General features: G+C 46.9%; 1 protein-coding gene across 4 annotated transcripts in view; it reads right to left on the reverse strand.

The window, feature by feature from the left end:
- Nucleotides 1-294: 294 nt before the first annotated feature.
- The window catches only part of TRANK1 (tetratricopeptide repeat and ankyrin repeat containing 1), a 77,356-nt gene continuing 58,623 nt past the window's right edge, over nucleotides 295-19,027 (reverse strand). For 2 of the 4 annotated variants that reach the window (XM_045089092.1, XM_004759394.3), the window contains 7 exons: nucleotides 18,799-18,887; nucleotides 15,409-15,512; nucleotides 15,165-15,297; nucleotides 10,145-10,290; nucleotides 3,974-7,023; nucleotides 2,997-3,095; nucleotides 295-1,605 (listed from right to left, as the gene is read on the reverse strand). In XM_045089092.1, coding sequence (XP_044945027.1) covers nucleotides 1,505-1,605; nucleotides 2,997-3,095; nucleotides 3,974-7,023; nucleotides 10,145-10,290; nucleotides 15,165-15,297; nucleotides 15,409-15,512; nucleotides 18,799-18,887 — 3,722 coding nt within the window. In that variant the 3' untranslated portion in view covers nucleotides 295-1,504. The remainder of the gene's footprint in view (nucleotides 1,606-2,996; nucleotides 3,096-3,973; nucleotides 7,024-10,144; nucleotides 10,291-15,164; nucleotides 15,298-15,408; nucleotides 15,513-18,798; nucleotides 18,888-19,027) is intronic. The other 2 variants (XM_004759395.3, XM_013059914.2) reach the window with 2 other exon arrangements.

A 19,027-nucleotide genomic window follows, 5' to 3' on the forward strand; every position in this document is an offset into this window, starting at 1 on the left:
GCTCTGGGCCTCCTGCCTCCCCGGGCTATGTTCGTGTTGGTGGCAGTCCCAAGAGGCAACCCTGAAGAAATTCCTTACAGTCCACACCCCAAATGTTCAGAAGGCACAGGCAAGCCCTCAAGAGACACCGAAACAAGCCATGAGTCCCCGTGGCCAGAGGGGACTGCATTTCAGAAGGCATGGCAAGCTTCCACCGGGGTCGGCATCAACCAGCTGACCAGAGAGAACCAGTGCTGGGGTTTACCCTTCACTCTCTAAGTGGAAATTAGAAATAAGTAAATGGACGGCTCCAGGTAAGAGAAACAATTTAACTTTATAAAAATGTGATAATACAGTAAGAGTTGATTGGGTTTTTTTCCTTTTTTTTCCGGCAAGTGAAGTTTATAAAAAACACCTGGAATAAAAATTAGAAACATAACCTAATAAAAATTAGAAACAAGGAAACAGAGTCATTTAGAAAGACAATAAAGAGAAAACAATAAGCAGCAAAAGCAGCAGCAACATGGGGAGAAGGTTGGCTCCGCTGTGCGGACAGAGCAATGAAGGACCAACAAAACCCAAGCTGTTCCAGCAGGCTGAGCTGGGGGGCAGGGGAGGGGGTGGCAGTAACCAGGAGCGGCATGAAGGCCTCCAGAATGGGACCACACTGACGGCTGCTGGCTCAGTGGGGGCTGGGGCTGAAGCAGTAGCCTCCTTCAGTCAAGAAAAGAGACACATGTAGGGCCACATACAAACACTTTTTGGAATGTCTGCACCATAGCCAAGGCAGAGTTAAGACCACCTTGGAGAGGCAGGCTGGGAACTACCCCCCGCAACACTCCCCAGGCTTGCCTCCTAGGGCAGAAGTCCGAGGCTCCCGCCCACAGGATGCGGGAGGAGCTCTGGACTACATTCTGAGGTAGTCTAACCGTGACTTGCACAGGGAGCTGAAAATGATCACCAAAAAAATGAAGAGAAGGAGGGCAGAAAAGGCGCACAGACACATAACAGAAGGGACCTTGCTCTTGCTACAAGTAGGTTCACAGATGACCAGAGGGTGTGGCGGGGGTCACAAGTGGCCAGCATTGGGCCCCCAGGGACCCTGGGCACACACGGCTCTTAAACTACTTGACGCTGCAGCTGTGTGAAAGGAGATGAGGGAATCCAAGGAGGGATCTCCCAGCTCAGAGCAGTGCCAACTTTGCAGTGAGGGGGTCCCTTGCTGATGACTCACATCACAATGGTGATGCACCAGAGAACCTCTAGCATCCCAAGGTGATTTCCACTATGACTCCTCTCATCTGAACAAATTCTAGGGAGATCACTGCTAGACTTACAGGAGAGAGAGTGATCGGATCAAAGCCACCAGTGAAAGAAATAACGAGAACAAAAAATCAAAAGTGTCGCTAGACTCCCCTACTTTTTAAAACTAATTTACATTCCTTTTCTCATCTGCCCAAGCATTCAGAATTTTAAGTCAAGATGGAATGTTCTGAAGGCTTAAGAGGCAGCAACTGTGCAGACGTTAGTATTTTCTCTGCTTTCCACATTTCCGTGGACGCCTTCGAGGACGGAGCTCACCAAAGTCTTCCACTTCATTTTCATAATCATCTTCCTGAACAATACCTGTTTCAAAAGGAAAAAATATGTGTTGTGATGAGCACTGAGTGTTATACACAACTAATGAATCGTTGAACACTACATCAAAAACTAATGTTGGCTAACTGAACATAAAAAAAAAAAATGGAAACAAAGTACAGAATAGTGATTTCTTTTTTCACTCCACTATTAAATATAACATACTAGGAAACCCTGACATCTCTGTAATCGTTTTAAAATTAAAGTGGGAAAAAAGCCTGATTCAGAGCCCAAGTGAACACCCTTCTCTAGAATTAAGTTCTTACACAGGCTGGTTCCTCTGCCCTCACTTCAGAGACCCTTTAAATGGCAAAGAAATCTAACAAAACCTAAAAACAACCACAAACTTGAGTTGGTATACCAGTTATCTTCTTTATGAAACAATCATAAAGGGCACCTAGGTGGTTCAGTAGGTTAGGCTTCTGCCTTCAGCTCAGGTTCCTGGGATCGAGCCCTGCATTGGGCTCTCTGCTCAGTGGAGAGCCTGCTTCCCCTTCTCCCTCTCTCTATCTCTCTGCCTGTCTCTGCCTACTTGTGATCTCTCTCTCTGTCAAATAAATAAAATCTTTTAAAAAAAAGAAACAATCATAAAAATCATAGTCCCAGTAGGCACTATATTCTAAAGATTTTTACTGCCATAGATATTTATGCCAGGTCCCTTCTAGTTTTTCCCAGCTCTGGGGTCAGGATTTTCCAGTAGTATAACGGATTAGGAGGACCCAGAGAAGAGAATTTTGGGACACATGAAATACACAGAGTAAGAAGAAATAAAACCCGGCCCGGAGCAGGCAACAATTGGGATGGGCAGGAGGTAAGACTTCCTAGTTGATAAAGAATTTGTCAAGGTAATTCTCACTGTCAGGAGAGAAACTTGACTTACTCCATATAAGCCCTTAACCCTCTATGGGAAGATCAATGCAAGTTTCTCTAAAAATTTTGTTTGCTTTGCTCACAAATATGTTTGTTTTATATCCCCAAGTCCCAAACAGTGCTGATACATACTAGATAGTCAATAAATATTCACTGTCCTACGTGAATGGTTGACACAGGCAGGCATATGTACCAAGAGAAGGCTTTTCAATACTCTGTCTATCCTTGGGAGTCACTGTACTGCATGTGAGTAGTGACTGAATGTCATCTATAAGAGCTCCCGAGTGGCAAGACGTTGTCGAAAAAGCAATTAAAGCGAGCCCTCACAGTCAGATGGAGAAACTCAGATTCTATGTTGCTAATAATCTGACTGACTGGGGGCAATGCTCCTGGACAGTGACTGGCCACTACTGACATCTTAGGCAAGCCTACGTCACACTGACCTGGGAGTCCGCAGAATCAAGAATTACAACACCCAGAGCACCATCCTGGCTTAAAGGGCTGCTTACCTTCCTCCTTTAAGCGGAGTTCTGTCTTCATCAGCCACTCCCGTGCATCCCTGACTGAGGGGATCAGAACATTGACCAGCCGAGCCATCACTTCCTCTGCTACAGACACCAAAGAACAAGGGCTCTAAGTGACGGGGCTACAGCAGAGACCAGACTATTCAGTACTAGAGCCAAGGCCCCCACCTCCCAGGAGCCTGTCTCTGTGTTTCCCCAGAGAGGTGCGATGGGGTGAGGACCCACAGCCACCTCCTGCCAGCACAAACATAAACTACAATTAAATGCAGCCTGACACCATCACCTGTGTGTCTATAGAGATTCCCAAGAGGAAACCTCTTAAGGAGGCTTTGTTCAACATGTCACTAAACCTTAAACTGGAGTGTCTGGATTACAGAATAAGTTTTAAACATCTAATTTCACTAATTTTATACATAACATGACTTCCACTCAGTGTTGCTAAGAAATAGCTAATAAGGAAGTTAGAGGAAATCTGATTCAAAGGTCACACAAGAATTCTTATTGTTAAAGATTCATACTGGGTATGGTTTAAGAACCCTCCTAAAAGGAAGACACCAGCTACACACCTCCGGATCTTAGTCAAGGGTTCAGCACAGAGTAGGTGTTCAAGAAACAGTCACTGATGAACAGATTGGAAGCTTACAGAGTTTCCTCAAGACTGAACGTTCTCCCTATAACCTTGCCACAGAACTAGTTAGCCAGCCCTTTTTCTTGTCTGTAGTGCCAAGGAAACCATCCTGGCCCAAGATAATCCCAGTGTTTTAACTGGGGGCCAGGGAGTTCAAAGAATGGGGTTTTGCTGTAATTTGAGAACACATGTTCCTCACTTGTGTCTCTGCCAAGGCTAAGTTCTGTTATCCCCAGGACAGACCTCGCCACCACAAAGGACTTGACTCTGACCTGTGTTCTCAAAGTCTGGGCTCTACCAGCTCCTGGGCCCCCATTTCTAAAGACCCCCTTACCGCCAGCCCAGGCCTTGCGCCTGTAGAGGTCCTCCACTGTATCGGAAACCTTCTTGATGTTCTCTTGGACCTTCCTCTGCAGCATGTGGCTGTGCTCTTTGGAGCCCAAGTGACTGCGGATCCACATGCTCTGCTCAATGTCCTGCACCACCAGCTTGCCTTCAACAATGGCTGGGTCCACCTTCTCCTGGAAAAATTCGGAGTACTTCTGGTAGGCCACCTGCTGCCTCTGATGACCTTCTAGGTGGATGTGCTGCTCGTAAGACTCGCTATTCCTCTCCCGACCCTCCGGGTCTCCTGGCTCAGCCCCGGAAATGGCCACCACCTCTGAAGCCTCTCCCTCAAATGCTTTCCCGGGGCTGAAATAGTTGTCGGGACCTCGGGTGAACTTCACCCCACACAGGTCGCACTGGGTCCTGTCGACGTCAGCCTTCTTGAAGTTCCCGGCCCCGGGCTCCCTGGTTTCCTCCCGGAAGCACTCAGTCTGCGCACTCACCCTTCTCCTCCAGCTGATGCACAGGGACACCACCAGGCAGGCCCTCCTCAGCTTCCGCTGGATGGAAGCCTTCCGCTGCTTCTGGGAAAGGATGGCAGCAAGGAGGCGGTCCCGGTCTTCCAAGGCTAGCTCATCCGTCTCATCCTGACCAAACTCACACTCTGGCTCAGCAAAGTAGTCCACAGAGTCCATGCAGAGCAGGCGGCTCAGTTTCACCTCCTCGTGATAGAGGCCGCGTACCACGGACCCCTTGGTGTGCACACTGTCCCACCGCCAGTGGCAGTCCATGAGGTACTCTTCGTCCCGTTCAGAGAGCAGGTCCTGCAGCGCCTCAGCCACAGACTTCACATTGACCGCCATTAGCACCCGCTTGACCACCTTCAGGAGCCTCTCGGGAACCTGGTCCGGGCGGTCCATGCTCATCAGCTGCAGCCTCGTCTGGATCTCCTGGAAGTGGCGGTACAGAAGAGGTTTGCAGTACGGCTGCAGAAGCTCCTCGGCATTCACCAGCATCACCAGGCACAGCACCAGAGTCCGCTCGGCCTCTCCAGACACTACATAGTCTATCTCACCAAAGGCATCGAGCAAGACATTGAAGTTCACATTCTCATAGCCACAGAGCACCTTGACGAGGTAGGAGAGGTGGAACCGGAAATCCTGAATGGCTCTTGTCACGTCCTTGGGTTTGTATTCCTGAATGATGGAGAACACGTCCCCGAGCTCCCTTTCCTTCTTGCTGAACAGGAACTCCCAGTAGTGCAAGAGCGCAATGTAGCTCTTGGGGAGGCACAGGATGGCATTCTTCCAGAGGCGCGCCAGGACCACCGCACAGTGGACAAACTGGAACTCCAACAGGGCCACCGTATTCCCGATGCTGGGGATGAGCGGTTCTTTGCACCTCTTGACCAGGACATTCATGAAGCGGAAAAAGAGCCTCTTGTAGTCTTCTGGGTTCCGGTATACATAGAACTGATCAATGCAGTTCTCCAGCAGCCGGATGAAGCAAAGGTGGGTCTTCTCAGTACTGTCATCATCCTTGTTGGGTGCCAACATGCCGAATTTTCCTTCTATTCCCTTCATCTTGCTGCCTCTCCCCCTGCCCCTTTCCTCTTTTTCAGCCTCTAGAGCTTTGAGTTCCCTGTTGTAATTGTCCTCCTCCTGGTGGAGAAGCTTTTCAAACTCCTCTGGATAGTTGGAGGAGACAAGGAAAGCCTGCATGGCACTCAGCCACAAGTCTGTGGACTCCCGGCGGCTTCGTGCCCTTTCGTTTTGAAACAGGAAATGGATATACTCTTTCAGAGCAGATCTGCAGGATCGAAAGGATTTGTAATTTGGTTTGAGGATTTCTTTGCATGCCATGGGGTTTTCTGACAACACTCTCTGATGGAAATGCTTAGGGAAGAGGACATTCAGGAAGGATTTACAAAGGCCATACATATCTGTAGGCAAAATATAACTAATTTCTTCAAGTTCTTCTGCTAAGATTTTAGGGAAGACTTTTTTGGCTTCCAAAAACAACCCACTGATGGCCACCAAGTGCATTTTTGACTGAACCAAACACTTGGCCTCACAACGCCGCAGAGGCCTGTGGAAATCTTTACAGTTTTCATCCTCACATTTCAAGCCTACAATAAACCTCATGCAGACCCCTGGGTAGGTCTTCCCGAGCAGGCTCTGTGTGATCTGACACAGCCTGCCCAAAAGGTGTTTATTGAGGGCTAATTTCACTTGGTCAGTCATTATCAAGAAATAGTCTTTAGTTTTCTTTTCCCTCAAGTTCAAATCCAGGTCAAAAATTATTTTTAATATGGGTCCAGGGTCGTTCTGAGCTATCTGGCAATACTTGGCATCCACCTGAGAAATTCCAAAAAACTCAAAGCAAGACTTGACCATCTCCTTCTCGGCATTGTTGGTCACTCTTTTGAGGGCCCTGACAAGATTGAGGAGGACTTCTAGGCCTCCTGGAGCCAGGGCCAGGACCTTCTCAGCTTCAGCCTCACACTGGCTGGCAGCTTCGTAGAGTGCCTCTACCACTCCAGCTGAGTGATTGAGTGTGTCAAACTTGAAGAAGGCATCCTTGAGCTTTTGAAAGTCTCTCAGGATTACACCCTGGAGGAACTGGGCCTCAGCGATGCCAGACAATTGATTGGTTTGATAGCAGAGGTCAAGGGCTTCTCTCAGAATGGCCTTGGTGTGCTCTACATCTGAATCCCTGGCCACATTGAGGCGGGCAGCCCCCAGCAGACAGGAGGCCTGAAAGTCCTTGTCAGCAGTGAGCCTGGCAGCCTCCAACAGGCAGCCATGTTGTTTCATCAGCAAGGCAGCCTCTTCTCTCCGACCCTCCCTGTTCAGCAGGTCTGCAGCTTCTGCCAGCCGTCTGCGAGACTTCAGGAACACCAGCTGGTCTTCTGTGTCTAGCTTCGAGAGGACAGCCATCATCTCCTTGATCTTATTTGCACTCAGGTACTTTGCTGCCGCTTCCAGGTAAAACTGACTGGCAGAATAAGACAGCTTGGATATGGGAAGGGTCTTGGCCCTTAGCATTTCTTCATACCTACAATGACAGACAACACAAATGTCAACTCATTACCACCCAATAGAAAGTATTCTCCAAAATACAGCACAGAGTCAGTTAACTACAATTCCCACATATAGATATAAATTACAAAATAGGACCTAAACCAACCAGCATCTTTACAAAGCTTCATTTCACACAGATAGAATTAATTCTTTATTCTCCAAAGGAACCAAGCGTTAGTATACTTAATTAATGAAACATAATAAAGTTGCAACCTAAGCAAAGGGAAGCTAGGTCTCAAAGTCGATTTGAGGGGCAATAATTATGCATAATCAAAATTATCCCTAAAAAAAAAAAAAAACAACTTAAACATTCATAAAAACATGATAATCATTTTGGGTCTACAAATTCCATTGAGTCCGAGACAGGACTAATGAGAAAGAATGAAGATGGAGACTGCACACATTCCAGCAGGACATTAACCTTCCTCTTATTACCCAAACTGTGATTTTTCTCTTCTATAGGTATGCATGTGGTTGAGTTAGAGTGAGATTAATGAGGCTCTGAATGCTCCCCTTTAGTCTGCTGATCAAAGTCAATATATCCCACTCTGTAGTCCCACAGTTTTCAAGGCACTGGAACAATCCAATAAAACATGCTTGCTTTTGAACTCTCATTGGATAAAATCCATCTCATCACAACCAGGAAAGTGCCCAGGTGCCTTATGATGCCCCAGAGTTATGCTATAAACATCAGGTTTCCTAGTAGAACAGGTTTCCTATGAGGGGTGTAAATAAAGATGAAGAAAGGGAGTATACTTCACATGTGAGCACTGGCTGATGGAGTAAGGAGTAGTTTTAGCAAGTATAAAGAACTACCAAGGTATTTTCTTTTCAAATTTAAAGTGTCCTTAAAGCACTTTGAGTCAGGCCAGGTAGCAGTTGAATTCTACACCTAGTATGCATGGTGTTCAAAAGACACTCAAATAGATCTAGTGTGAGGCTTCAGTTAATACTCAGATTACACTCAGATCTCAACTTAACACATCATTAGAAACTCTCTGTTGTATACCTCAATAAAGCTGAAAAAAATAAAGAAAAAAGATGTTTCTGGGGAAAATCTGTGACTATTTAAGGTTCCTCTGGAAAACTGAGGACAGAAGGTTAAATAACTAATTAAAAGTTTCTTTAAAAAAAAAAAAAAAGCTCTCAGTCGGTTTTGTCATGTCATATGAACTCACAAGGGAATTGGCCTGGTCAATTACTCCCACCACCACTGCAGAGCACCCTGATAACTGGATACCCAATAAATGTCACAGCTGGCATCCTATTATGGACTGATAGTTTGTGTCCCTTAAAATTCATACATTCAGGCCCCAACTCCCAGTGTGGTTGTATTTGGAGTTGGAATCTCTAAGGAAGTAGGTTACAGGGGCGGTGCCCTGATTCAACAGAAGTAGTGTCCTTAGAAGAAGACTCCAGAGAGGGTCACCTGGGTGGCTAAGTTGTTTGGGCATCTGACTCTTGGTTTACTCAGCAGGGGGGCCTGCTTGAGGATTCTCTCTCTCCCTCTGCCCCTCCCCTCAGCCATGCACACAAAAATAAATTAATTTTTTTTAAAAGAAGACGATACCAGAGAGTGAGTTCTCTTGTGTTCTCGTCTCTTCAAGAGCCAAGGAAAGGCTGCATGGGGACACAGGGAGACGTCAGCAATCTGCAAGCCATTGAAAGAGCCCTTAGCAGTAGCCCTGCTGGTCAGAGCCTTGATCTGAGACTTTTAGCTTCCAAAAGTAGGAGAAAATAAATTTCTGTCGTTTAAGCACCCCAATGTATGGCATTTCATTACAGTAGCCTGAGCTGACTAATACACAGCCATTACATATATCCCATATATAACAGTACCACAGACCTGGATAGAAGAATATGCTCATTTACCAGCCATGGCCCTGAATGCCTACTTTCATTTCCAAAAAAAAAAAAAACCTCAAGGTACTGAGTACCTTTATTGAGGTACTGGTTGTGCAAGTATATTAATTTGTGAGAATTATGTGTAGCTTTTTGAATATATATTGTACTTTAATAAATATATATTATATATTATACTTTAATAAAAGCTGACTTAGAAAATAAAAATCTGAAGTTTGAACATCTAGGTCAGATATGTTCATTTTGCCATGTGTATAATTTGGTAGAAAGCCAAAAATAAATAAATAAATAAATAAAGTAGAACCAAACCACACCCTATTTTCCCAGGAGCTAAGAGAGGACTCAAACTCCTGCTCAACAGAAATGCAGGCTAGCAGACTCTGATTCTAGCCGTCCCATACACCAGGAAGACCTCCTAGGGGGCATCAATAGCATGCTATTTCTATATTCCTTGTCAGCCATGAACCCCACCATCTCCACTTCACCTTTGGAATATGAACTGGGCTAAAGGCTCAAGAAGGCCTCCAGTGGGTCAAGTATAAAACTTATGAGGGTATGTGTTCACACATATCATACACATAGGTATGAGTGCATGGCTGAGGATCTGCCAGTAGATTGTAGTAAAGCAAAATCCTGACGGCCCACTAGTGCTCTTACCTTTATCTATCCAGTCAGCAAAATTGTGAACTCAGCAGGTAAAGGTGGAGAGGACAGAACCATCATTAAGCACCATGTGTGTTACGTACACACCTGTAACACACCGTTCACCTTCTTCTACCCCCTCTCCTCATCACACAGTGTCGAAGCTTACGAAAAGAGTAGAGTATAGGAAATATACATATACTGAGACTGCATATACTAAATGCACTGCAATGGCTATCAATGAGGAGAGAACCAGAATGAAGACTGGCCATGAAGAGAAAGAGGATAAACAAACTAAAACCGATGATGGGTTTGCTGTGAAAAGATTATATTCCACTCTTTTTCCTCCCACACTTCCCATTCAACTCCTCGGTTAATCCATTAGGCTTAGCTCTTGCCTTCAAGGAGCTCCGGCTCCGACAGATGCTCTCCAAGGAGCATCCAGTACTGATGCCACCACTCAAGTGGAAGGACGACTTTGGCAAGCCACTTGAGAAGAGCAGGATAACACCATCCAGGGCAGGCCGACCCAGTGGGGCAGTGGGAGGGAGGGAGCAGGATGGAGGAAGGGAGAGAATAAAACTACCTACTTTTCCACTGCGATAGCAGCTTCTTCAAAGAGCTCCTCTTGGCAGTACATTTTAAGTGCTAGATCGAATTCCTGAATCTGCTCAAAGCATCTGAAAGCATCTTTGTAGCACTGGCTTCGCTTATAGAAACAGGCAGCATCTCTTATCTAGGACAGAGTAAAACATACTCTTAGAGTATTCATAGCATAACTTTTTATCTTAAAAATAAGCCAACATCATGAATAATAATGTCTGCTATTTGTTAGGATCCAGCAAAAACACTAAGACATAGATAATATTAGGAAAACAAATCTGATATAGAGAAAAAAACAAAGTTAAATCCAACCTCACACCACACACAAATTTAACCTTCAGATAGGTCAAAGATCTAAATATGAGAGCTATTAGAAGAAAATGTATGAGAATATCTTTGTGACCCTGAGGTAAAGAAAGTCTTCAACAAAACCCAAAACACTCAAACTTCAGGGGAAAAACTGATGGATTTGATTACATCACAACTGTTGAACAAAGGGCATGTGAAATAGAGTTAACAGAGAAAGGGCAAACATCAACACCTAGATCAGCATTGTCAAATAATCTTACCATGAAGATGGAAATGTTCTACATCTATGCTAGCCAATATGGTAGCCACTAGCCACATGTGAATAGTGAGCACATGAAATGTGGATAGCGTAACTGAGGAACCAAATTTTTTATTTTGTTTCATTTTCATCAGTTTTAACCTTATTTTTCACCTCTGGCTAATGGCTACTATATTAGACTGGACAAGTCTAGAACATTAAATGAATTCCTACAACTACAAGAAAAAGACTCCTGGAAACCCAAAAGAAAACTAGGTAAAGGATATAAAGTGGCAGGGGGGAAACTTGAATGACTAACAAATTAATGAGGATGCTCCAACTACACTAATAAAGAAATGCAAATTGAAACCACAGTGAGATACACCCATGAAGTTTGGCAAAATTAGAAAAATCAGAACCCACTGAATGTGGTCAAGAAGGTGGGGCACCTGGAATCCCAATGCACAAACTGGCACAGCTGTTCTAGAAAGAAAAGTGGCTTACACCTTCACATAGTGAAATTAAGTACATACATACTCTAGGGCCAGCAAGGCCCATTCAAGCTGTACCCAGGACCGGAAGGAGGTGCAGTGCTATATGTGGCAGCCAGAAGTTGGTGGCAACTTGGACGTTCACCACTGGGGAAATGTGTAAGTCAAATGCAGGGATGCCCATTGAAGAAAACTCTCAGGGTTCTGGAACCTGATCAGACCTTAACACTAAAGTAGGGCATGAAAAACGTAAAAAACAAAACAAAGAAGAAAAATATGCCATCTAAACAAGCTTAAAATATGTATGTATAGAAAAATTACTATCTGCTCTTCAATTATGCATGCAAATGGGGGTTCCACATTAAATGCACTGGAATGGCTGCCAGTGAGGAGAGAATGGGAACAGACACCAGCCATGAAGAGGAAGAGGATAAACAGAAAAAAACCACCAGTGGGTTTGCTGTGGACACAAAATTATATCCCACTCTTCCTCCCACAATTCCACCAGCCCCTCGGACAATCCTTTATGCTTGGCTCTCCCAACGTTTGTCCAAATTCCCTTCCCATCACCTACACCACCCTCATGGCAATCCAAACCATATCATCCAGCCTCAGCCACTGCCTGTCTGCTTCTACTCTTGCTGCCTACCAACCTCTACCCAGAGCATCCAGACAATGAGCTCCATGTTCTCCAGCAGTCAGAACCTTCCACTGTCTCCTTGTCACATATGAACAAAATCCAGTCCCTACCACGGATGTCGAGGCCCTACCTGATTTGCTCCTGCCACCCTCTCTGGCTCATTTTACCACTTCTACCCACTCACTCTGCTCTAGCCCAACTAGCTGTTCCTTGTTGTTCTTCAAGCTCTCCCACATGCTCCCACCTTGGTGGGCTCTTGCCTGCAAGCATGCTTTGGCCTGCGATGCCCTGAAGCAATTCTCTCAGTCTCTGCTCAAAAGCCAGCTTCCTTAACTACAGAGAACAAACTGAGGATTGCTGGAAGGAGGTGGGTGGGGGATGGGCTTGATGGGAGATGGGTATTAAGGAAGGCACTTGTGATGATGGGCACTGGGTGTTATACGTAAATAGCGAACCAATGAACTCTTCTCCTAAAACCAATATTGAACTGCATGTCAACTAACTAGAATTTAAATTTTAAAAAAAAGAACAAACAAAAAAAGGCAGCTCTCTGCCCTCCCCCTGCCTAAAACAGCAGCACCTGACACCTCTCTCCCCTCACCTAGTTACCTAGCCTCATCAGCCCTGGCGTCTCCTATGCTAGACTGTCAAGTCTGTCATCCCTCTCCCCCACGAGGAAGGAAAGGGAAGCTCTCTCAAGGCAGGGGCCCCTCTGCTGCCAACTGCTGGCCACTGAGCACCCACAGTGCCCGGCACCCAGTAAGGGCCCATCTCTTTGTTGAATATTTCATTTCATAATTCTAACTAGTGGTACCTGACGTCCAAAGAGAAAACAAAATCCAAGTGAAACAAGACAAAACACATACACCAGGCCCTTTAATAAATCTTAGCTGGCTTTTATTTTTCTAGACAATCTACACCAAGTGCCAAAATACAAAGAAGATTCAGGTATGAGGTTCTTTAGTGTCCAGAGACCTAACAGAGCAGGGAGCATCTAGGCCCATCTCAGCCACAAGAATACAATCCCAGAACCAGAGCACCTACCACCCCATCTCTCGTCCACTCCTGACAATGCTGATTACTCAGAAGGAAAACCCCAAGTGGGAATGCACGCCCTTGTAGGTGCCAAGAATGTGCCTAACCAGAGAGAGAGAGCAGCGGGATGGCTAAAGAAATTGCCCTGCTCTACACGCTCTGCTCCCAATGGGAGGAGTCCCCACCTGCCATCCTGAGCAAGGGCCTTAAGAGGTTTCCAGGGAAACCATGTTACTCTCAAGAAAGAGGCAAGAAGCAGGTGATGCAAAGGAATCCCTGGGGGAAAAAAAAAGGCTTGCACCTCCAGGGCCCCATCACAAAACATTTGTTTGTGGGGGTAGCACACATGTGGGAGCTGGGAATACGGAGGAGATTTGGTCTGAGGATGTTGATAAAGGCTCCCACCAAACTGATCAACTTGAACCATGCTGGTTAGTTTGGTGGGAGGACCACATGACACCAGCTCAGGTTGGACCCCCTTCCAGGGAGGAGCCTAGGCAAAGAAAGGAATGAGACCATCCCCGGGGTGGGGCTTGAAGCTGCTAGAACATATGGGGGAGAGGAAAGAGAAGACCTGCCACCAGAGGTTAAGCCCTGGAAGGAGAAGGAAACAAGGAAGGCTGTGTTTCCAGGAGCAGGATGGCCTCCACATTTTGAAGGCACTGAAGTCCCTAGGAAAGGAACATAGGCTGTACTTATGGCCTCTTGGTCCCCATGCCTCCTACTTTCTGAGGAAGAGCTTGCCAGGCTGGGGGAGGCAGGTGGGCAGTGTGAGTAAGGAGAAAATCTCTGACTCAGTCATGGCAGGCGCTGGTGGGTAAAAAGGGGAAGAAAAGGCTTAGGCTGCTTCCCTGTAGCTGTCACCACTTAGGGTCCAGGTGGTGGCACGGGAGACGGAAGGGTTGGCAGCTAGGGAAGGTGGTAAGGTTGAAAGCAACCCTAGTTTCTAGAATCTTAGGACCCAAACTCCCACCCACCCTGAAATCCCTATATCTCATCCCCATCTCCCACAGCCTAACAAGTCACATCTCCTAATAAACATGGGGCAGGGCAGGAAGTACCAGGAGGGCCTTATGGTCTTTAAACAGACTTGGGGCCACACTTCAAAGTCCTCAGCAGGTGACATCCCCACCCCACCCAGTATGCAGGGTGCTCTGAGGATCCAGGAGCTAATACATTTCACAGAGAGATGTGGAAACCTACCCCTTCCTGGAGGGACATAAAGTCCCTATAGCAGTGGGGGTGGGGGGATGCAGTAGCCCCAGCTGGGCTTTCTAGAGCACAGGTTTTCAAGCCACCGAGCTCTACACCTCCAGTCCCTCACAACTGATACACTGGAAATGAATCGTGTGGGGTACAGCATGGTGGCTATAGTTAACACTGTCTTGTCTGTTTGAAAGTTACTAAGAGAATAGATCTTAAAAGATCTCATCACAAGAAAAAAAAAACTTTGTAATTCTGTATAGTGATGGATGTTAAAGAAACTTAGTACAGTGATCATCTCACAAAACATCCATATATCAAATCATTGTGTTGTACCCCTCTCACCGATAGCATTTTACATGCCAATTATAGCTCAACGATAAAAAAGACAAAGGAATCGCTAAAAAAAATCATCACCACTTGCACGTTATGGCAATGCCAAAGTGCTGTAACAGTCTCTCACTGGTTACTTTCATCTTCAGTGTTAATCTCATTGCAGACAAATAAAAATTTGTGGCCCGCCACCAGCCTGCCAGCCATTCCATGAGTAGTTGTTTTAGACTGTGCTTTCTGCAATGATGGAAATATTCTGTAACAATGAGCACTTGAAGCGTGGCTAGTGAGACTGAGGAACTGTATTTGTAATTTTATTACATTTTAATTAACTTAAATTATAAATTAAATAGCGACACGTGGCTAGTGGCTACCAGATTGGTTGGCATAGATCTAGAGCAACTGCTGAGAACACGGAAAAACCGCCATGTCAATGCCAGGCCATTCACGCAGGCAGACTCCAGACCGAACGTGGAGGACAGGAAGGCAGGAATATCCCAAAACCCACCTCCCCTCTGATTGGAAGAGCTGGCCTCCCTGTGATTAATATCAGGTGAAACATCCACACAGGTGTGGACATGCATGCGCACACACATCTTTGGAGCTATGTAAATGCTCCGGCAAGTGGAGAGAGAATGGCTGCCCTACAGTCCTCAGAGCCGACCTTTCTCTCTTGCGAGGCCTGGAGCTCTTCCCTGACACAAGCAGGGGCTGAGGGAGCCCAGTTCTCCCTGCGGCAGCACGGGCTGGGTCCATACCTTCCCCAGCCTCTCACACAGCTGGGCGGACAGCTGGAACTCCTTGGCGTAGCTCAGGCACTTAAGAGACAGCTTTGGCTCCTTGCATTCCAGATAGGTCTTGGCCAGTTCCAAGTACTCCACCTGCTTCTCCCTGAAGAAGGGAGAGAAAATAGAGTACCCACCGAATGGTGACCTAGCCCCAACAGATCCCACCACCTGATCTCACCAGAGCAGCCCTGAGATGACCCCCGGGGAGTCTTACTTGGGGCTGACTTTCTTGGATTTCATGTTCAGGGCGGTGTTGTGGGCCAGCGCCAGCTTCTCTTTCTCAAATGCACCTCCTTTTTGGTAACACTTGGCTGCGACCTAAAATGGGCAAAAAGTCTTGATTCCCAGCAAGGGAATGGACGTGACATACAGAACAAGGGTTAAAGCACATGTGCCATGTTTGCGCTGACAAGGGAATGATTCTCACTCCAGCCACGCCTGAGGCCGAGGAGCAGGAATGTGCTGATGAGCTTAAAAAAAAAAAAAAAAAAAAGGCCCCACAGGCTAAAACCCAGTAATGTTACCAGCAAATACTTTTCCACTCAAAGGTTCCTTTTGAACACGCCCAGAGAGGTGCCTGGGTGGCTCAGTTGGTTAAGCATCTGCCTTTGCCTCAGGTCCTAATCTCAGGGTCCTGGGATGGAGTCCGGCATTGGGCTCCCTATTCAGCAGGAATCCTGCTTCTCTTCCTCCCTCTGTCCCTCCATCCCCACTCATGTGCACATGCGTGTACTCTCTCTCTCAGATAAATAAAATCTTGAAAGTGCCCAGAATCCATGGAAAAGCAATACGGGATATATTTTTATAAGCTGCCATAATTAACACCCTCACTTAATCTTCCAGTAGCCATGTGTGAGAAGTTTCATCCTTCTCATTGTATACATGGAGCCATGGGCCTAAAGTCACCCAGTGGCTCTTCTGGGTCCCACACAGGTTTTCTCTAGTCAGTAACTACAATGGCTAAACAACTGTGTTGGTAGAACAGCCGCAGCACAGAAATGGGGGTAGAGATGGGGATGGAGATGAAGTCACCACACATTCCAGAAGATAACTGGTTAGATCCCTGGCTCATGCAGGTCTATGTTGAGCAAGTAGAAGGTGGGCAGACGGGCATCACAGGAATGTTGACTGGACCCCCATTCCTGCCAGCAGAAAGTTGCTCTTCTAAAGCAGGAATGCTGAGACCATGTCTCAAAGCACAGGCTGGAGGACAGAAAGTCACACTTGGTCCAGCATGTAAAGAGTAGGTCTCAGTGTGGGCAGGGGAAAGATTAAGTAGAGAATATGACATCTTGTTCCCTTGGGCTCTTTGCTTCAGCTTCCCCAGCCTCATGCACCTCCTTACATTCCCAAGATCTGTGCCACACTCTTTCCCACCACAGGACCTTAGCACATGCTAGTCCTTCTGATTGAAATGCTCTTCCACCCCTTCTCTGCCCAGTTAACTTCATTCATCCTATAGGCCTCAGTTCTCGGCTCCTACTTAGAGCAGCCTTCCCTGGCCTCCCTGTCCAGAACAGGTGGTTCTAGAGGCAGCTAGTGTCTCCCATGTGATACCTACAACAACTAGAGCTGGACACCCTTCTGAGTGTCTGTCCGGCTCACCATCACACCCCTGTAACCCAAACATGATGTTTGGCCCACAGTTCAACAGTAATTTATTGAATGAATCTCAAGTGATTGCCATTTTTATGGTGGTTTTGGAATGTTCACTGACAGGCAGCCAAAAACTCAATAAATCCCCTGAGTCCTGAAATCCTTTACTGGAGTCAAAATAAAATCAGGTGAAGAGAAGGCTTTTTATTACATTCTCATCTGTGCCAACTCCCATAGAAAGATTTTGGACTCAAACCTTCAAAAGGCTTTTTTAAAGAATTGGACAGCCATGGGCAACATGTCTGGGTTAAGACCAACAGTGTTCTGAAGGGAATAAAGGGAAAGGCTATCTAGTTTTCCAATTTCATATCCGTACCTGCTACTATACTATCCCTCCCTTCCCTCCCCGAAAAAGATCTTGGTTTTATAACAGCAGCCAACTTATAACAAGGATGGGCAGTGAATAAAGTTTCAGAGCTCTGTCAGCCTCCAGCAGGTAAATACTACGGACTTACGGAAACAATTTGCCGACACACCCAAACACACAACAATGTGCATTCTGTTTTCTCACCCCGTGGGACTGGTTGCAAGGTGGCGACAGTCCTTCTGTCCTCCCTGTATCCACCCACGCCCCTTTACTGTGTAATTCTGCAGCTTCTCCCAACAAGACTGCTGCCTATGTCCCCTCCCTTCAGATCTGGGCTGTGACCTGCTCTGGCCAACAGAACGTAGCAGAGGCGACACAGGGCCAGCTCCAAGGCCAGGTGTCAGAGGGCCCCCTGTGCTCCTCTGCCTTTGAACGCTGCTGGGGCATCAGCTGAACAAGCCCAGGCTTGCCACTGGAGGATGAATCACGTGAATCAGGAGCCCCATTCACCCCCATCATCCGAGCCAAGAGCTCACCATGCCCCGAAAGTAGACCGGCTTGCTGGCTGGTTACAGAGTTCCGACATGGCTCCCCCAGCTGAGACTACAAAAGCCATTCCGCTAAACTCAGCTGTTGGCTAACCACCTGCAGCACTCCCCTCTCCCTCCCTTGCGTGATGGCAGGACCTCCCTCCCATGAAGGGCTAAACCTGCAGGATGGGACTGCTCTCCCAGACTGCCTCGAAACAGGCATGGCACATGACCTAGCACCAAGCAGTGAGATGTAAAGAGAAGTCCACAGCGGACTTCACGATCAAGAAAAGAGACCTACGAGAAGAAAAGCCCTGCCTGGGATGCTGCCCAGGGGAACGGCCAGCTTGGCACTGCGTCAGTCATTAGGTTATCAGACGAGCCTCACGTGACACAAGGAAGAACTGGAAGGAGACAGGGCCCATGATGAGTTTGTTGAGCTGGAAGTGTCTGCGCCTGGCAGGTGGAGACTTCGTCACCACCGTGTCCTGGGAAACACACATGCCATGGAACTGTGGGATGTGCAGGGATGCACATGGTTGGGAGAGGGTTGCACATGAGACAGGGCTCGTCGTGCTGGTTTCACTATTTCCAGAGCACCGGCAGAGGGAACGCTGGCCGGAAGAAGGCTGTGCAAGCTCACTAGGGTGGCCTGTGGCTGAGACTGGTCAACTCAGTCTAGATTTAAGGCTTCATCCCTGCTCACCAGACTCAGCTTGGGAGTCAAGTCCATGTCGGATCAATTTGAAAAACAAATGACCAATCTGTGACTATTTTTAAAATGCAGTAGGATGGCAGCAAAAATGTTTAAACACAGAGCACAGGAGGGAGAGAAAATAAGCAGAAGGCTCTGTCGGTGGGCCAGAGGTCTTGACCCTTCATTTTTGTGGCAGTCCAGCTGACGCTCCGCCACAGTGAAGGGTTGTCATGCCTGCCCTGCAGAAGGAGCTGGGCAGGGAGCTCTCCTCATCGCAGGGTGGCCTGATGTTTCTGAAGAAGCAGCACAAGCACCACAGCCTTCACCCTTTCATGGTGACAAGCATAATGGTGGAAAATCAGCCTGTGAGGCCAGATGAGGTCACCAGTCACAAAGACCTCCCCCTCCCCTTACCTTCCAGCACTGGTGCTTAGCGTAATAGTCTCCTTGCGCGATCCACTCCTCAGGTGTGGAGGTCTTAACAAACATGCTGTCATCCAAGTCTAAAATGAAAAAAGAAGAGTGGGCTTGCTTCTCTGGGTGTTTATTCCCTTAAACTTGTTGTTATGGGCTGAAGTTTGCCCCCTTCCCCCACCAAAAAAATGCGTACATTGAAGCCCTAAACCTCAATGCCTCAGAATGT

This window comes from Mustela putorius, unplaced genomic scaffold, assembly GCF_011764305.1.
Source record: "Mustela putorius furo isolate JIRA1106 unplaced genomic scaffold, ASM1176430v1.1 tig00003834_pilon_pilon_pilon, whole genome shotgun sequence".
In the NCBI taxonomy this organism is placed as follows: domain Eukaryota; kingdom Metazoa; phylum Chordata; class Mammalia; order Carnivora; family Mustelidae; genus Mustela; species Mustela putorius.